General features: G+C 42.0%; 1 protein-coding gene across 1 annotated transcript in view; it reads left to right on the forward strand.

Annotated features, from left to right (window-relative positions):
* LOC138648128 (uncharacterized) overlaps positions 1-19,727 on the forward strand; it is a 147,044-nt gene that overhangs the window by 108,008 nt on the left and 19,309 nt on the right. Inside the window, exons 48-58 of the mRNA XM_069737633.1 lie at positions 1,267-1,333; positions 3,017-3,242; positions 3,332-3,361; positions 7,087-7,138; positions 7,355-7,415; positions 7,524-7,752; positions 15,079-15,130; positions 15,953-16,019; positions 16,100-16,325; positions 17,092-17,124; positions 17,214-17,240. Coding sequence (XP_069593734.1) covers positions 1,267-1,333; positions 3,017-3,242; positions 3,332-3,361; positions 7,087-7,138; positions 7,355-7,415; positions 7,524-7,752; positions 15,079-15,130; positions 15,953-16,019; positions 16,100-16,325; positions 17,092-17,124; positions 17,214-17,240 — 1,070 coding nt within the window. The remainder of the gene's footprint in view (positions 1-1,266; positions 1,334-3,016; positions 3,243-3,331; positions 3,362-7,086; positions 7,139-7,354; positions 7,416-7,523; positions 7,753-15,078; positions 15,131-15,952; positions 16,020-16,099; positions 16,326-17,091; positions 17,125-17,213; positions 17,241-19,727) is intronic.

Raw genomic sequence — 19,727 nt, forward strand, 5'->3', positions numbered from 1 at the left:
AAAAAAACAGACACATTATTGATGCATGGAAAGGCATCAGTGAGCTATCCTTTTTTCACTGATCCATTGAGTTGACTGGAAAATTTTAATACACAAATCAGATTAAAGAATCCCCCCATGAACTTTTTTTTTTTTTTTTACTAAATATATGTATATGTGTATATAGTGTGCTATCAATGTGTTAATACACTCACCTACTACCATCTGCTACAGTGTCCAGCACCGTTCTTCTCCTCTTCTGAGTGATGTCACCCTTCTGCAGACTGTCCAGGTCACGCTGTGCTCTGCATGACCCGGAAATCAATTGTACAATGTAAATCTGTGGAGCTTCAGAACAAGGATTCATAGGCTTAAATTAGAAAAGAGACAATTGGCTGATGCATAGAGAAAGGAGTGACCTGGAGCATTTGAAGAGAGAACAGATCTGGATCCCAGAGAGGGTGGTGGCAGCTGAGTGGCACACTGACAATACACTATGTACAAATTTACACATGTTTAGGTTAAAAAAGTTAATGGGATGGCTTTTTTAATATCAGACATGTTTTTTTTTGTTGTTTTTTTTTTGGGGGGGACTCTTGGTATGCAAATATAAAAGGACAAGTGAATATGCCCATGAAATATAATGGATATGTGTTCTATGTGGATAAATCATATAAGTGACACAGTAATGTGTGAATAGGACCTTAAACATACAGTTTATTTAGTCTTCTACTTATGTTCAGTAATTTAGAATGATAACTAATAATAGATTCAAGTAATGTTACTTATAAGACATAATATGTATTAAATGTGTTGTCCGGTCTTACTCTACAAGTCTGCAGTCACTCTTGTGAATCTTCATAAGGCGCACACTGCACGCTTTGAGGATTCTCTGGTGCGGGCGGTCATGTGTCCATAAGTATGCGATTTGCATACTTCTGCCCACATTCTGACTAGACTTGCATTGAGCAAAGTTTCACGCATTTAGTTGGCACGTGACCACATGTGTGCAAATCCCATACTTGCACTCAACACTCACCAATGCTGTCACTGGAGAATCCTCACAGTGTGCAGTGTGTGAGATGTGAGAAGATTCACAAGTCAGCGGGCAGACTTCCAGCCTAGGCCGGACAACCCCTTTAATTTGTGCCATACAATGTAAAAGCTAACAGTATATTCTATTGTTAAACATTCAATGAGCCTACCAAACTTTATAATATAATAACACTCATTGCATCGTTGCTTGGCTAATATTAAGCTCATTGTTCTGCATGTTTTACTTCACAGAGTCCTTTGTCCTTTTGATTGTGAAAAGCATAAGGAGATGATTTGGGGCTCAGATACCTATGCACAAGTGAGAATAAACAAATAAATTTTAACACTCACAAAACATTATAAAAATGTATATAAATAGAAATGTAAAAGAAGTGACAATGCAAAAAGCATACAGAATTTTATTTACTTAAGTAGAAAAATTTACCTGGTAAAATAAAAATAAAAACTCATTTTTTTCCAACATTGAAACCCCCACCAATCCCGAACATGGGCTCTGAAATACCTCATCAGCATAAGTGGCCACTGCTCCATTGAGATCCGTGTTCTCAGAATTGGGATAGGGTCACACAAATGTTTTTTCCACATCCAAGAAAAACTGTCCTATTACTGTGATCAGAATTTGATTAGAGTTTGATCAGAGAGTCATCAGCTTTTCTTGGACATGGAGAGAAAAAAGTTTCCTCTGTTTCCATTCTGTCAGTCCGTGAAAATCTGAAAATCGGACTGCACGCGAATGTCACCATTGTGCGGTCCAATGTACCCATAGATTTGTATTGCCTATTTTAATCTGACACTCAGATCAAAATTGGACATTTCTCTGAGATTTTCCATGAGCCACTCAGTCTGAGGAAAAAATTAAGACATGCACACAGCCTCATAGACGATCATGGAGACGAGTGCTATCTGTTAAAACAACTGATAGCACTCGTCCAAGAAAATTGGTTGTGTGCACGAGCACTTGGAAGGAGACTCTGCAGTCAGACTTCCATTGGTCCATTTAGGTTTGTAAAAAACATTCAATTGTGAGAATAACCCTTTCAACTGGAAAATATTACTGATTATTTTTCTTGGATTGGAGATAAACTGCAGTACTTGGCAGCCACTAGACAATGTAAGCTTCATTGTTCCACTTCCAAAAATTGCTTACATTCCACCGCTGTTGGAGTAGTTATCTGCTGATGGGTAGAAATGCCCAATCAGTGTTGTCAGAATCAGACTGTGTAGGGAATATTTCATTGTTCGAATGTTCATTTAACATTCATATTTTGCCCTTCAGAGTTTGCAGAACAACAAGCTACATGGACCGATATAATAGGCAGTCAGCAGGCATTCACCAAATTAAAAAACATCGATTGTTCAATTAACCTGCACCTTTATCCTTTAAAGATAGCAGAATAATAATCTGTAGGGACTGACACAATAGATATTCAGCAGCCATTCAACAAAGCAACAAACATTAATTCAATTTACAACAAAAGTCAACGTTCTGGCTCATATAAACAATAGCTCTTGTCCCTGGGCCTTCCGAATAATACGTCTGGCATAATTTAGATTAAACATGGTGTCATCACACACAGTTTATACTGTAATGTCATTTTCCATCTCCAGAGTCAATGGGCAAGTCTCTCTCTTCTGTAGAATGTAAGCTCTTTTGGTCAGGGAAGTCCTCTTTCTCTTTCTCTTGCCAGTAAAGTGTAAGCTCTTATGATCAGCAGGGTCCTTTCTCTTTCATATATAGAATATAAGCGCTAATAATCAGGGTCCTCTCTCTCTTTCTCCTCTCCCTCCATGTGTATTTGATTTTCAAAAGATCCCCTCATCTCCAGTCAAAATAGTTTAATGGTAATATTTTGCTGATCCAGACAATACATTTTATATACTAAATAAAATAACTTCCTACAAACCAAAACCAGTTTGAATGCGACCATGTCTGTATGACTAGCAGCATATCACACGACTGGCTTGCTTTTTCCTCCATTAGGAGTCTTCAGTATGTGCATCAGCTATCCACTCAGGGAAATTAACAAACAAAGGAGGAAGTGTCATGATAGAAAAGAGACCAGCGCAGAAGAATTATGCATCATCCTCAAGAAACGGAATAACATCAAAGAGTCTGAAAAAGTCACTTGGGTCCTTCGTGTTCAGTAATTCATTTGATTTCCAAACCACAACGAGCATAGAAAGAGCATACAAAATCCCAGAATCAGGTAATCTTTAAAGGTTCGATGATTTCTTACTGTATATCTAATCCAAAAAACCACTCACATTTTCTTTGTTGTTTTTACACTTATAACAGATGATACCGAAGGGTTCCAACCAACAACAGGTAATTGTTTATTAACTTAAATATACAATATAATGATCCATAATAAGTTGATGGGCAAAAAATATTGAAGGGGCAAAAGACTAAAACGCTATTGCTAAGACAGAAATAAAAATTAACAGGAGCACACTGGAAAAATATATACAGTGGGGCAAAAAAGTATTTAGTCAGTCAGCAATAGTGCAAGTTCCACCACTTAAAAAGATGAGAGGCGTCTGTAATTTACATCATAGGTAGACCTCAACTATGGGAGACAAACTGAGAAAAAAAAATCCAGAAAATCACATTGTCTGTTTTTTTAACATTTTATTTGCATATTATGGTGGAAAATAAGTATTTGGTCAGAAACAAAATTTCATCTCAATACTTTGTAATATATCCTTTGTTGGCATGACAGAGGTCAAACGTTTTCTGTAAGTCTTCACAAGGTTGCCACACACTGTTGTTGGTATGTTGGCCCATTCCTCCATGCAGATCTCCTCTAGAGCAGTGATGTTTTTGGCTTTTCGCTTGGCAACACGGACTTTCAACTCCCTCCAAAGGTTTTCTATAGGGTTGAGATCTGGAGACTGGCTAGGCCACTCCAGGACCTTGAAATGCTTCTTACGAAGCCACTCCTTCGTTGCCCTGGCGGTGTGCTTTGGATCATTGTCATGTTGAAAGACCCAGCCACGTTTCATCTTCAATGCCCTTGCTGATGGAAGGAGGTTTGCACTCAAAATCTCACGATACATGGCCCCATTCATTCTTTCATGTACCCGGATCAGTCGTCCTGGCCCCTTTGCAGAGAAACAGCCCCAAAGCATGATGTTTCCACCACCATGCTTTACAGTAGGTATGGTGTTTGATGGATGCAACTCAGTATTCTTTTTCCTCCAAACACGACAAGTTGTGTTTCTACCAAACAGTTCCAGTTTGGTTTCATCAGACCATAGGACATTCTCCCAAAACTCCTCTGGATCATCCAAATGCTCTCTAGCAAACTTCAGACGGGCCCGGACATGTACTGGCTTAAGCAGTGGGACACGTCTGGCACTGCAGGATCTGAGTCCATGGTGGCGTAGTGTGTTACTTATCGTAGGCCTTGTTACATTGGTCCCAGCTCTCTGCAGTTCATTCACTAGGTCCCCCCGCGTGGTTCTGGGATTTTTGCTCACCGTTCTTGTGATCATTCTGACCCCACGGTGTGGGATTTTGCGTGGAGCCCCAGATCGAGGGAGATTATCAGTGGTCTTGTATGTCTTCCATTTTCTAATTATTGCTCCCACTGTTGATTTCTTCACTCCAAGCTGGTTGGCAATTGCAGATTCAGTCTTCCCAGCCTGGTGCAGGGCTACAATTTTGTTTCTGGTGTCCTTTGACAGCTCTTTGGTCTTCACCATAGTAGAGTTTGGAGTCAGACTGTTTGAGGGTGTGCACAGGTGTCTTTTTATACTGATAACAAGTTTAAACAGGTGCCATTACTACAGGTAATGAGTGGAGGAAAGAGGAGACTCTTAAAGAAGAAGTTACAGGTCTGTGAGAGCCAGAAATCTTGATTGTTTGTTTCTGACCAAATACTTATTTTCCACCATAATATGCAAATAAAATGTTAAAAAAAACAGACCATGTGATTTTCTGGATTTTTTTTTCTCAGTTTGTCTCCCATAGTTGAGGTCTACCTATGATGTAAATTACAGACGCCTCTCATCTTTTTAAGTGGTGGAACTTGCACTATTGCTGACTGACTAAATACTTTTTTGCCCCACTGTATCTGGAGAAATTAAGCTCTTACTACAAAAATAGTACCTAATTTTCTATATTGAAATGAAATTTGGTATCAGATTTAGACATATTATTAACTGGACTTTTTTTATTATGAGTTTATTTTTTTAAGGTTTTTAAACAGAAATGTTCCGTTTTCTCCATCTCATTTGGTGTAAACTGGTATAAATTATTTGATATTTATTCCAGTTTAATTATAATTTATAATAAATTAGTATCAGTGTATTCCCTTTAAATTAATAAAGAACAATACAGATAATCTTTACTCCTAAATATATTTCTGAAAAATCATAAAACTAAATTCTGATGGTATGCTGCCAAATCTGAAGATCACATGAAGCTTTCTACCAAAGCTGAGGATGTGAAGGCGATTTTTATTATGACTTCCATTTTCATTGCAGGTTAAGTCCAGGTTCAGACAGGTATATTTGGCAGTTTGTATGCAGAACGTATTTCACTTGAATAACAGAGGGTCTCTCAAACCAAACCTGCAACTTCATATGTGTCTATAAGGTCCCGTTCAGACATTGACTATTTTACATCAGTATTTGTAAGCCAAAACCAGGAGTGTGTGAACAATGAAGAAATGGTGACATGTTTCTATCATACGTTTCCTCTGCCTGTTCCACTTCTAATTATGGCTTACAAATTTGGATGTAATATACTGACACAATACTGAATGTGTGAGCGTGGCCTAAGATTATACGATAAAGTTCTGGTCTGGATAACGAACCACGGTCAGTCCAGGCTATTCCATCTGTGAAATACGCCCATCTGAACCTAAAAAGAATAATTTATTGGTTGATTTTATGGTTACCGTATTTTTCTGACCATAAGAAGCACTTTTTTTCCTCCAAATTTGGGAGGAAAGTGTGGGTGCGTTTTATGGTAGGGATGTAGCATGTGGGGAGGGGGGCAGCAGTGAGTGGGATCACACTGTTATCCCACTTCAGGATGTCCCTGCTGCCTGGAATCAGTGCTGGGGAAACCATGTGGTCCTGATGATTAAGTGCAGTGAATATTCATTAGCTACTCCCCGCCTACCTATCAGCTGAGGGGTGAGCCAGGAGAGGCAAATTAGCACTGCACTTAAGCAGGGACACACATGGCTTCCCCAGTGCTGATTTCTGCAGCAGCTGGGGAGATCCGTGTGTCCAGGGGAGGAGGAGGCAGCAGCAGCAGGGTCCGGGGAAGAGGAGATCGCTGTACCTTCCTGGCCTGGAGCTGAGTGCTGTGCAGTGTGCACAAGGAGGACCTGTGATGATGTCAGAAGTGGGCGGGCTGGAGCATCACATGGCAGCACAGAGCCCTCCTGACATCATCACAGGTCCTTCAGACTCCAACACTAGAATCTGCTGGCTTCCATTACCTGTGCTGTGGAAAGGCAACAAGAGGGAGGGCTCTGTGTGCAGTCATGGGATGCTTTTACCTCACCACAGTGGCTGGCTGCCACAATTAAGAGGTTAGTCTTTCCAAAACACAATAAAGCACTCTGCCACTTCTTTAGTGAACTATAACTCCCAGCATGTGATAGGATCTGCAGGACATGCTGGGACTTATAGTTCTCCCATTGGATTTTAAAGCAGCACTCCAGTGTTATTTTGCAGTGCTGGAGTGGTGCTCACCCTCCAGCATCTTCATATAGTACTGTACAGACAACACACTGGTCCCGCAGCTTCCAACATAATAACATACTATTATATGTGGTGTTGTTATATATAATAGTATGTTATTAAATATTTTACCACATTTTTTTGCTTCAAATATTTTTTCCCTATTTTCCACCTCTAAAACCTGGGTGCGCCTTATAGTCCGGTGCGTCTTCTAGTCTGAAAAATACGGTATATACTAGGATAGTAAAAGGACTCATTAAGTGTCATTACATCTATTCCAGAATATTAGTAGAAATCCTGTAAAACACTCTGTGTGGCAGTCTATGTGATGCCTATTTTTTCATTTTCTAGTCACAGGTACATGCATGTTAACAGCGAAGGAATTACCTTCATCAATCACTAAGTAAGTATGAAAATATTGCTACAAACTTTCAGCTAGAACCAAAAATAAAAAAGCATGCATTGCAAGACAACAAATATGTTTTGATTGATTTCCAAAAAGAAATACTGCTCAAAACATGCCTAATCAATAAACTGTGTGTTAAAATATACGTCAGCTTCCATTTTTGGCATAGTGTAGATGTGCTCACCTTGTAAACTTGTCACAAAACTGTTTCAGAGTGATTTGTCCTCCTGGATGTGAAAACGGAAACCTATGGGGAACTGATATATACACAGATGTAAGCTCTACGGCTTTAATATTACACAGTACAGCAAATAGTTTTATTTTTAATTTAGCTGTCAAATGATTATGAATACCTTTCTAATTTGTGTGGCAATTCCTACAGGAATCATCGGTCTGTACAGCTGCTACACACTCCGGATTTGTCAAACCGGAAAGTGGAGGAGATGTTATTGTACAAAAGAAGCCAGGGCATGACAGCTATGAACAATCCACTAGGAATGGAGTCACTTCAAAGAGTCAGGGACCATGGCCTGGATCATTTGTATTAAGCAAATCATATGAATATCTGTCATTAAGGCATAAAGACATTCCACACAACTCATTACAAAAAGGTAATGTTAGAGTCTGGAGATAATTTTTTAAAGCCGTCTGTATTCTTAGTAGTCTACACTACTTTCAGTATAAGTTCATTACAATGCAACTATCACTATGGCCCTTTATTTTTTCCTTGCTGAGAGAAAGGTAGAGAATAACTTAAATTTCTTACACAAATAGGAATGGCAAGCTATTTAGGTATCCATAGAGGGGATTTGAAAGTATAAGTCATGCAACTGCCAAAAAAAGTTATGCCCAATCCATGTAGCTAGGATGAGGAGTAATTGCTGATTACTGGACTTCTGACCACCAAGCAGTCCTGTGAATGGAGCTCAGGAACCCAGTACCCAAGCTCTAAAGAGCCCTGCCATGAATGGAGTGCACACATTCAACCTCTACTCCATTCACTGTCAATGGGACAGCCGAAAATAGCCAAGAATAGGGCTCAGCTTTCTCCAGCAGTCCCATAGACAATGATTGAAGTGTAGGTTCAGTATGTTCACATCTGCTCCATTAAATATAGGCCTGAGTTGCTCCTTTCTTGGTATCGCTTTGGGTCCAAGTGGTCAAATCCCCAGAGCTCATGAAGTGGATAAGGGATGACTTGGGTTTTTCTTTGCAAAATGACTCTAATTCAAGCTGGAATTCTGCATCTCTCTGCAGTGGGGGGAATGTTGTGAATTCTGTGGCAGAGCTCCCTCCTGTGGTCACAAGTGGTACTTCGGCTGATTCTCTCTGTGAGCTTCCGTTGGTGGAGGAAAGTGGTACTGCGGCTTCTGAGTTTCCTTCCTCAGGTGATGTGGTGAAGTCGTTAGGTGCTGCTCTATTTAACTCCACCTAGTTCTTTGATCCTGGCTTCCAGTCAATGTTCTAGTATTGGACCTGTTTCCTCCTGGAGCGTTCCTGTGGCCTGCTGCTCTGCATAGCTAAGTTCCGCTTTTGCTTTTTGTTTGCTGTTTTTTTCTGTCCAGCTTGCTTATTTGTTTTCTCGTGCTTGCTGGTAGCTCTGGGACGCAGAGGGTGTACCTCCATGCCGTTAGTTCGGTACGGAGGGTCTTTTTGCCCCCTTTGCGTGGTTGTTTGTAGGGTTTTGTGTTGACCGCAAAGTTACCTTTCCTATCCTCGCTCTGTTCAGAAAGTCGGGCCTCACTTTGCTAAATCTATTTCATCTCTACGTTTGTCTTTTCATCTTAACTCACAGTCATTATATGTGGGGGCTGCCTTTTCCTTTGGGGTATTTCTCTGAGGCAAGGTAGGCTTATTTTCTTTCTTCAGGCTAGCTAGTTTCTCAGGCTGTGCCGAGTTGCATAGGGAGCGTTAGGCGCAATCCACGGCTGCCTCTAGTTGTGTTGGAGAGGATTAGGGATTGCGGTCAGCAGAGTTTCCACGTCTCAGAGCTCGTTCTATGTTTTTGGGTTATTGTCAGGTCACTGTATGTGCTCTGACTCCTATGTCCATTGTGGTACTGAATTACCTTATCATAACAGTACTGGAAGCCTAGTACTAATGATTCTCAATAGAGGGAAAAAAGAAGTTCTGAGACCATTTTTTTTTCTCTGCACTGTGTTTTGCCTTTTTTTTCCCCTAGACATTTGGGTGGTTCAGAACACAGGTGTAGCGATGGACATTAAAAGTCTGTCTTCATGTGTGGATCAGCTCACGGCAAGAGTACAAAATATTCAAGACTTTGTGGTTCAGAATTCTATGTTAGAACCAAGAATTCCTATTCCTGATTTGTTTTTTGGAGATAGAACTAAATTTCTGAGTTTCAAAAATAATTGTAAACTATTTCTAGCTTTGAAACCTCGCTCCTCAGGTGACCCAGTTCAACAAGTTAGGATCATTATTTCTTTTTTACGTGGCGACCCTCAGGACTGGGCATTTTCTCTTGCGTCAGGAGATCCTGCATTAAGTAATATCGATGCGTTTTTCCTGGCTCTCGGATTGCTGTACGATGAACCTAATTCAGTGGATCAGGCAGAGAAAAATTTGCTGGCTCTGTGTCAGGGTCAGGATGAGATAGAGGTATATTGTCAGAAATTTAGAAAGTGGTCCGTACTCACTCTATGGAATGAAGGTGCGCTCGCAGCTATTTTCAGAAAGGGTCTCTCTGAAGCCCTTAAGGATGTCATGGTGGGATTTCCTATGCCTGCTGGTCTGAATGAGTCTATGTCTTTGGCTATTCAGATCGGTCGACGCTTGCGTGAGCGTAAATCTGTGCACCATTTGGCGGTATTATCTGAGCTTAAACCTGAGCCTATGCACTGCGATAGGACTTTGACCAGAGTTGAACGGCAAGAACACAGACGTCTGAATGGGCTGTGTTTCTACTGTGGTGATTCCACTCATGCTATCTCTGATTGTCCTAAGCGCACTAAGCGGTTCGCTAGGTCTGCCACCATTGGTACGGTACAGTCAAAATTTCTTCTGTCCGTTACCTTGATCTTCTCTTTGTCATCATATTCTGTCATAGCATTTGTGGATTCAGGCGCTGCCCTGAATTTGATGGACTTGGAGTATGCTAGGTGTTGTGGGTTTTTCTTGGAGCCCTTGCAGTGTCCTATTCCATTGAGAGGAATTGATGCTAGGCCTTTGGCCAAGAATAAGCCTCAGTACTGGACCCAGCTGACCATGTGCATGGCTCCTGCACATCAGGAGGTTATTCGCTTTCTGGTGTTGCATAATCTGCATGATGTGGTCGTGTTGGGGTTGCCATGGCTACAAGTCCATAATCCAGTATTAGATTGGAAATCCATGTCTGTGTCCAGCTGGGGTTGTCAGGGGGTACATGGTGATGTCCCATTTCTGACTATTTCGTCATCCACCCCTTCTGAGGTTCCAGAGTTCTTGTCTGATTACCGGGATGTATTTGATGAGCCCAAGTCCGATACCCTACCTCCGCATAGGGATTGTGATTGTGCTATCGATTTGATTCCTGGTAGTAAATTCCCAAAAGGTCGACTGTTTAATTTGTCTGTGCCTGAGCACGCCGCTATGCGGAGTTATGTGAAGGAGTCCTTGGAGAAGGGGCATATTTGCCCGTCATCGTCACCATTGGGAGCAGGGTTCTTTTTTGTAGCCAAGAAGGATGGTTCGCTGAGACCTTGTATAGATTATCGCCTTCTAAATAAGATCACGGTTAAATTTCAGTACCCCTTGCCGTTGTTATCCGATTTGTTTGCTCGGATTAAGGGGGCTAGTTGGTTCACCAAGATAGATCTTCGTGGTGCGTATAATCTTGTGCGTATTAAGCGAGGCGATGAATGGAAAACTGCATTTAATACGCCCGAGGGCCATTTTGAGTATCTAGTAATGCCATTCGGACTTGCCAATGCTCCATCAGTGTTTCAGTCCTTTATGCATGACATCTTCCGAGAGTACCTGGATAAATTCCTGATTGTGTACTTGGATGACATTTTGATCTTCTCGGATGATTGGGAGTCTCATGTGAAGCAGGTCAGAACGGTGTTTCAGGTCCTGCGTGCTAATTCTTTGTTTGTGAAGGGATCAAAGTGTCTCTTTGGTGTTCAGAAGGTTTCATTTTTGGGGTTCATCTTTTCCCCTTCTACTATCGAGATGGACCCTGTTAAGGTCCAAGCCATCCATGATTGGACTCAGCCGACATCTCTGAAAAGTCTGCAAAAGTTCCTGGGCTTTGCTAATTTTTATCGTCGCTTCATCTGCAATTTTTCTAGTATTGCTAAACCATTGACCGATTTGACCAAGAAGGGTGCTGATGTGGTCAATTGGTCTTCTGCTGCTGTGGAAGCTTTTCAAGAGTTGAAGCGTCGTTTTTCATCTGCCCCTGTGTTGTGTCAACCAGATGTTTCGCTTCCATTCCAGGTCGAGGTTGATGCTTCTGAGATTGCAGCAGGGGCTGTTTTGTCGCAGAGAAGTTCTGATTGCTCGGTGATGAAACCATGCGCCTTCTTTTCCAGGAAGTTTTCGCCTGCTGAGCGAAATTATGATGTGGGCAATCGAGAGTTGCTGGCCATGAAGTGGGCATTCGAGGAGTGGCGTCATTGGCTTGAAGGAGCTAAGCATCGCGTGGTGGTCTTGACTGATCATAAGAACTTGACTTATCTCGAGACTGCCAAGCGGTTGAATCCTAGACAGGCTCGTTGGTCGCTGTTTTTTGCCCGTTTTGACTTTGTGATTTCGTACCTTCTTGGCTCTAAATATGTGAAGGCGGATGCTCTATCTAGGAGTTTTGTGCCCGACTCTCCGGGTTTATCTGAGCCGGCGGGTATCCTCAAAGAGGGAGTAATTGTGTCTGCCATCTCCCCTGATTTGCGGCGGGTGCTGCAAAAATTTCAGGCTAATAAACCTGATCGTTGCCCAGCGGAGAAACTGTTTGTCCCTGATAGGTGGACGAATAAATTTATCTCTGAGGTTCATTGTTCGGTGTTGGCTGGTCATCCTGGAATCTTTGGTACCAGAGAGTTAGTGGCTAGATCCTTTTGGTGGCCATCTCTGTCGCGGGATGTGCGTTCTTTTGTGCAGACCTGTGAGATTTGTGCTCGGGCTAAGCCCTGCTGTTCTCGTGCCAGTGGGTTGCTTTTGCCCTTACCGATCCCGAAGAGGCCTTGGACACATATCTCTATGGATTTTATTTCAGATCTTCCCGTCTCTCAAAAGATGTCAGTCATTTGGGTGGTCTGTGATCGCTTCTCTAAGATGGTCCATTTGGTACTCTTGTCTAAATTGCCTTCCTCCTCTGATTTGGTGCCATTGTTCTTCCAGCATGTGGTTCGTTTACATGGCATTCCAGAGAATATCGTTTCTGACAGAGGTTCCCAGTTTGTTTTGAGGTTTTGGCGAGCCTTTTGTGGTAGGATGGGCATTGACTTGTCTTTCTCCTCGGCTTTCCATCCTCAGACTAATGGCCAGAGCGAACGAACCAATCAGACCTTGGAAACATATCTGAGATGCTTTGTTTCTGCTGATCAGGATGACTGGGTGTCCTTTTTGCCTTTGGCTGAGTTCGCCCTTAATAATCGGGCCAGCTCGGCTACCTTGGTTTCGCCGTTTTTCTGCAACTCTGGGTTCCATCCTCGTTTCTCTTCAGGGCAGGTTGAGTCTTCGGACTGTCCTGGTGTGGATATTGTGGTGGACAGGTTGCAGCATATTTGGACTCATGTAGTGGACAATTTGACCTTGTCCCAGGAGAAGGCTCAATGTTTCGCTAATCGCAGACGCTGTGTGGGTCCCCGACTTCGTGTTGGGGATTTGGTTTGGTTATCTTCTCGTCATATTCCTATGAAGGTTTCCTCTCCTAAGTTTAAACCTTGTTTCATTGGTCCGTATAGGATTTCTGAGGTTCTTAATCCTGTGTCTTTTCGTCTGACCCTTCCAGATTCTTTTTCCATACATAACGTATTCCATAGGTCATTGTTGCAGAGATACGTGGCACCTGTGGTTCCATCTGTTGATCCTCCTGCCCCGGTTTTGGTGGAGGGGGAGTTGGAGTATATTGTGGAGAAGATTTTGGATTCTCGTGTTTCAAGATGGAAACTCCAGTATCTGGTTAAGTGGAAGGGTTATGCTCAGGAAGATAATTCCTGGGTCTTTGCCTCTGATGTCCATGCTCCCGATCTTGTTCGTGCCTTTCATATGGTTCATCCTGGTCGTCCTGGGGGCTCTGGTGAGGGTTCGGTGACCCCTCCTCAAGGGGGGTACTGTTGTGAATTCTGTGGCAGAGCTCCCTCCTGTGGTCACAAGTGGTACTTCGGCTGATTCTCTCTGTGAGCTTCCGTTGGTGGAGGAAAGTGGTACTGCGGCTTCTGAGTTTCCTTCCTCAGGTGATGTGGTGAAGTCGTTAGGTGCTGCTCTATTTAACTCCACCTAGTTCTTTGATCCTGGCTTCCAGTCAATGTTCTAGTATTGGACCTGTTTCCTCCTGGAGCGTTCCTGTGGCCTGCTGCTCTGCATAGCTAAGTTCCGCTTTTGCTTTTTGTTTGCTGTTTTTCTGTCCAGCTTGCTTATTTGTTTTCTCGTGCTTGCTGGTAGCTCTGGGACGCAGAGGGTGTACCTCCGTGCCGTTAGTTCGGTACGGAGGGTCTTTTTGCCCCCTTTGCGTGGTTGTTTGTAGGGTTTTGTGTTGACCGCAAAGTTACCTTTCCTATCCTCGCTCTGTTCAGAAAGTCGGGCCTCACTTTGCTAAATCTATTTCATCTCTACGTTTGTCTTTTCATCTTAACTCACAGTCATTATATGTGGGGGCTGCCTTTTCCTTTGGGGTATTTCTCTGAGGCAAGGTAGGCTTATTTTCTTTCTTCAGGCTAGCTAGTTTCTCAGGCTGTGCCGAGTTGCATAGGGAGCGTTAGGCGCAATCCACGGCTGCCTCTAGTTGTGTTGGAGAGGATTAGGGATTGCGGTCAGCAGAGTTTCCACGTCTCAGAGCTCGTTCTATGTTTTTGGGTTATTGTCAGGTCACTGTATGTGCTCTGACTCCTATGTCCATTGTGGTACTGAATTACCTTATCATAACAGGGGAAATGGGAACTGAAAAGTTTGATGTAAACTAGCAGGCTAGTGAAACTGAGAAGACTATGCAGCAGCTCAGATTTATCTGCAATGTGGAGATACTTGTTAATAACATTCCTTATGTGAAGGATGAAAGGAGATGTCTATAGGACAGCTGAGCAGGAAAGGCTTCACAACGGTGGTAATATGAGGATTGACACATTGGAGAAAATTCACTATATTATCGATACAGAACAGCCAGCTAATGTGTATTGGAGCCTCCCAACTCTTTCCCAACAGATGATGCCAGGGGAGAGAAGTATAGGGCTTGTTGAATAGTATAGAATGTACCGTAAGTCCGCAAGGACAGGGTCCTCTCCCCTCTGTACCAGTCTGTCACTGGAAACTTGGTTACTGTAAACGATATCTATAACTCTGTATGTAACCCCTTCTCATGTACAGCACCATGGAATTAATGGTGCTATATAAATAAAGAATAATAATAATAATAGTAAACAGTAGTCCTTTAGTTCTCCCTGGAGATAAGCTGTGACCAGAGCTGTCTGGCAGCAGATTTCTCACCTTTCTCTATTACGCCCATTGTTAGTTAATTATTGAATGAAGCTGTAATGTTCACTTTTTATGATGTCTTTGGCTTACAATAGTAAACCTAGAAACTTCATGCTTGAAACCTCTTTAACAATTTAATTTGCTGTGTAATATACTTTCTTTTTTATCACCCGAAACACTTCAATTACAAGTTGGTAAAATCTGAATAAACAAGTAGAGAAGAATTCAAAGATGATGTCTGTTTCTTTAAATAAATAAAAAACTTTTAAATATGTTTTTTCTTTTCTTTTGTGTTGTTTGTTTTTTAGTTAATGGACACTGTGCCTACACAGCCATGCAACTACCTGCCACAACTACTCTGTAAGTAATGCATAAATAATAAAGGTGGGACTAATTGAATATTAAGACTGGGTTTACGTTTTTTGAAGATTAAGTAGTGTTAAAGGGAACCTGTCACCCCCAAAAACGAAGGTGAGCTAAGCCCATCGGCATCAGGGGCTTATCTACAGCATTCTATAATGCTGTAGATAAGCCCCTGATGTATCCTGAAAGATGAGAAAAATATGTTAGATTATACTCACCCAGGGGCGGTCCTGCTGCGGTCCGGTCCGATGGGCGTCGCGATCCGGTGTGGGGCCTCCCATCTTCATAGGATGACGTCCTCTTCTTGTCTTCATGCTGCGGCTCCGGCGCAGGCGTACTTTGTCTGCCCTGTTGCTCCGGGAATGGTCAGAGGGGCCCGGCGCCTGCGCACTGCAGTACTTTGCTCTGCCCTCAACAAGGCAGACAAAGTACACCTGCGCCAGAGCCGCAGTGTGAAGACTAGAAGAGGACGTCATCCTATGAAGATGAGAGGCCCCGGACTGGACCGCGACGCCCATCGGACCAGAACAGAACCAGGACCGCCCCTGTGTGAGTATAATCTAACCTCTGTTTCTCATCTTTCAGAATACATCGGGGGCTTATCTACAGCATTACAGAATGCTGTAGATAAGCCCCTGATGCCGGTGGGCTTAGCTCACCTTCGATTTTGGGGGTGACAGGTTCCTTTTAAGGTAAAATTCAGGGCAAATGCTAAAAAATCCAGCTGTTGCCCTTCAAGAAGGTCAAGCATTCCTCAGGGGGGCAGTAAATTTGACTTCTTGCATTAAATATTAATATGTTACAACTTTGTTCTTTCAGTGTTTTTTGCCCTGCGGGTTGCCTTACACAGAAGGGAAATATTTGGGGAGACAAAACTTATGCACAAGTGAGATATAATTTCATTAAATATTCAGATCATTTCTATTTGTTAGTTCCAGAATTGTATAATATCTACAATATTTGTAGGAATCCTCAGTATGTGTAGCTGCCATTCATGATGGAAAAATTACCAATGATGGGGGTGAGTTCATAGTGGAGAAGGAGCCAGGACAGGACAAGTATGGATCTTCTACAAGACATGGAATAACATCAAAAAGTCGGGGTCCATCCTCTGGATCATTTGTCTTCCTCTCCTCCCATGAATTCCAGACCTCTCTCTATACCCAAACTTCCTACCAGCCAACAAAAACAGGTAACTGCAGTCAGCACATAGATAAGAAACACTAACACAAAGAATCGTGAAATTGATGTAAAAAATAAATAAAAAAAACTTAAATGGGTTATCCGGGAGTTTTTTTTCATTTTTTCCATAGCTGCTAAGAACTTACTAGCTGGTAGCTGCTAACCACTTGTCTGTTCTGCCCTGCGATGATCTGTTCTGGCTCAGGCAGAACTTTTCCTCCTTCTTTTGACCTCATGTCGACAGAGCAGCTCTTTCTCTTCCACTCTGCTTTGTCAACGGATCACCACTGACGATGTCACACTAATTGACAGCCAGCTCCACACAGCTAGGCAGTGAGGAGCCGGCTGTCAATCAGCATGACATCGGCAGTGACACCTTGTCGACTGAGTAGAGCGGAGGAAAGAGAGAGCTGCTCTGTTGACGTGATGTCACTGGAAGCAGGAGAATCGCCAACATGAGCGGTTTGTGACTTAACAGATCATCACAGGGTAAAACATGCAGCACCTAACTGCCAGTAAGTTCATAGCCCCATAGCAAAAGAAAAAAACAAAGTCCCAGATAACCCTTTTAATAATTCATTATAGAATGATAAACTATTACTGAAACCAGAAATACCCCTTTGAACATGTGACATAATTCTTTATATTTAGTCAAGTTCTGTTCTAAGGTCTCTGATAGTCATTGCAAATAAATAATACAAAATGATACCTTTGGTCCTTGTAAAAAGGATCTTTTCAGACCTAATAAATACTTTTATATTTTTTCCCTATTTTAGGTGACATAAAAGCAGATCTGAATTCAGGGACAGGTAATATGTCAGCACGTCTTTAAAGAAACAGGAAATAATTTGTACACTATTTAGAGATAAATAATTTGTTTTTTTTTACATGTTAACAGAATTGAAATGGGAAGCAGCAGTAGCAGGTAATATTGAAATTTAAATATCACACAAAATGTTTCTCAACCCCTAGTGTGGCTTGGATGGTTTGCATAGGTTAAACTGTAGAGTAGGTGCACACGTTAAGTATTTGGTGCAGAACTGAAGAACTGATACGCTGCAGATTTACATCTGCGCCAAATCTGCAAGTAAAAAATAAGCAATGTTTAATTCATTTTGTTGGAACCAGGAAGCCCTTCAGGTTTAGTGACAAATCTGAGCAGAAAAAACACATGATAAACAGGTAACATGTGCAAAGGCCCTTAGAGTATGATTGTTGTAAGATTCAACCCCTTTATGACATCTACCACACATGCACAGTAGATGAGTGCACTAACTGTATGCAGCAGTCTCAGAAGCTGAGTGGACTCCATGCAACTCAGACGGTAGCTGCAGTATACAGCAAGAATCTGATAGCTAGCTCCCATCACAGCAGATTAACCTTGTAGATGCCATTGTGAATTGTAAAATGGGCAGATGGGAAGTTAGAAATGGTGAAGAGCTTCCGACGCCCATCGACTCCCTGCAACACTCAATCAACTCCACTGACCAAAATGTTTAAATTTATGGCTATAAAACCCATATAAATTTGATTTGACCATATTTGTACTGATTCTAAGAGGAAAAGCGTGCACTCTGGGAATATGGAGCTGGTTCAGCCTGCACCAGCTCCATATTCCCAGAGTGCACACTTTTCCTCTGGATTAGATCCAGACAACTCAAATTCAAAGAAAACAACCGTACTCAGAACATGAGTTTTAAATTGCGTCATAAACGTGAATTTTTAATAGGGAACACCACAGTGATTAATCAAGTGTTGAGGTAACGTTTCGACCCCTTGATGGACTTTTATCAAACCTCACTGTAAAAAATATAGAAATTCAAGATATTAGAGATCGTATAAAACAAAAAAAACAAAAGACAAAAAACAAAGACATGAGACCAAAATGGAAAAGTTTGCAAAACAATACAGACCATAATACAGCAAAATACAACAGTGCGATGCGTAAACGCCAAGGGGGTATCCAGAGTCGGGAGTGTATATACAATAAAAGTTTAGCGAGAACCCATACAAACAGTCAATAATATACAAAGGGACAACATATATACAAATGATTTCCATAGAGAATATGTAATAAATGAAGTGATCAAGGCTGCATACAGGAGGGCAAGAACAGGAAAGGTTGACAACGCTGCACAGCCATTGCATGAGACATGAAGATCCTGGTATAGTATATATGTAAGGAGTGTAAAACATAACTGACCTTTAAAGTGGAGCGCAATGGAAGAAGGGGAGAACAATGTCCAGGATGGACACAGCGGCCCCTGAGAAGAGTTAAGGAGAGTGATATAAAGTAACCATAGATAGAGGCCACAAAACCTTAAGTGCCATACATGAAAAACATACCACTGGCAAATAGAAAATACGAGGATCCGGAATGGCACGGACAGGGATTAAGATCCCTAGAAGCACTATGAATAGAGAGGCACAAGGTCAGGGTGATAGTGGCGCTAGACAGTATATGGGAGTGGCGGTGCCAGAAGTACGATACCTGTGGGTCCAGAGGCAGGGAGGTCGGCGGTGGTGTGAGCCATCATTGGTGGCCAGTGGGTTAGGAAGTGGGGTGGCAAGTGGGACAGGAAGTGGGGTGGGGCGGGGGGATGTGCGCAAGCGCATGAAGAGGATGGAGACTGGGAGCGCAGGGAGCCAGCGTGGAATGCGGCGCTGTGGTGACGCATGTGCGGTGAAGGAGCGACGCCTTGCTCAATGAGTAAAGGGCCAGTGTGGAATGCAGCGCTACCGCACATGCACAAACGAAGAGACCAGGGGACACATGGCGCCTGCAAGATAAATGCAGGATGCCGAGTGGAAAGAAGGGGCGTAAAAGGTGTAGAGCAAGTGTAACTAGGATCGGGGGAGAGAAAGCCAAGAGAAGAGAGTAAAGGGAATGGGACTGTAGTGGACTATGGAAACAGGAGATGGAAATAAATGGGAGAGAAATGGAGGATGAAGATATAAGGTGGAGCAGAAGGATATGAAAATGTGTGAAAAAGCGAGGACATATTTAGAATGGAAGGGAATATGAAGGGAGGCTGATGCATGAGAAGAGATAGAAAGCAATAGTTGAAAAGAATGAAAGAAAGATGAAAGTAATTAAGAAAGGAATGGAAAAATGAGAATGAAAAATAAATAAAGAAATAAAGAAAATATAAAAGTAAATAAAGGATGCAAAAATTGAAAAATAAAAATAAACGTACTGATAAAATTGAGATGAAACTGTTGAAAAAGTAAAATGTGGAAAAATGAAAATAGAAATGAAAATTAAGTTAAAAAACGGAAAACATAAATGGAAATAGATACAAAAATAACAATAGAAATACTCAGAGACTCAGAGAACATACAGGTCCTTCTCAAAAAATTAGCATATAGTGTTAAATTTCATTATTTACCATAATGTAATGATTACAATTAA

The sequence above is a fragment of the Ranitomeya imitator genome, chromosome 8 (assembly GCF_032444005.1).
Source record: "Ranitomeya imitator isolate aRanImi1 chromosome 8, aRanImi1.pri, whole genome shotgun sequence".
NCBI classification, from domain to species: Eukaryota; Metazoa; Chordata; class Amphibia; order Anura; family Dendrobatidae; genus Ranitomeya; species Ranitomeya imitator.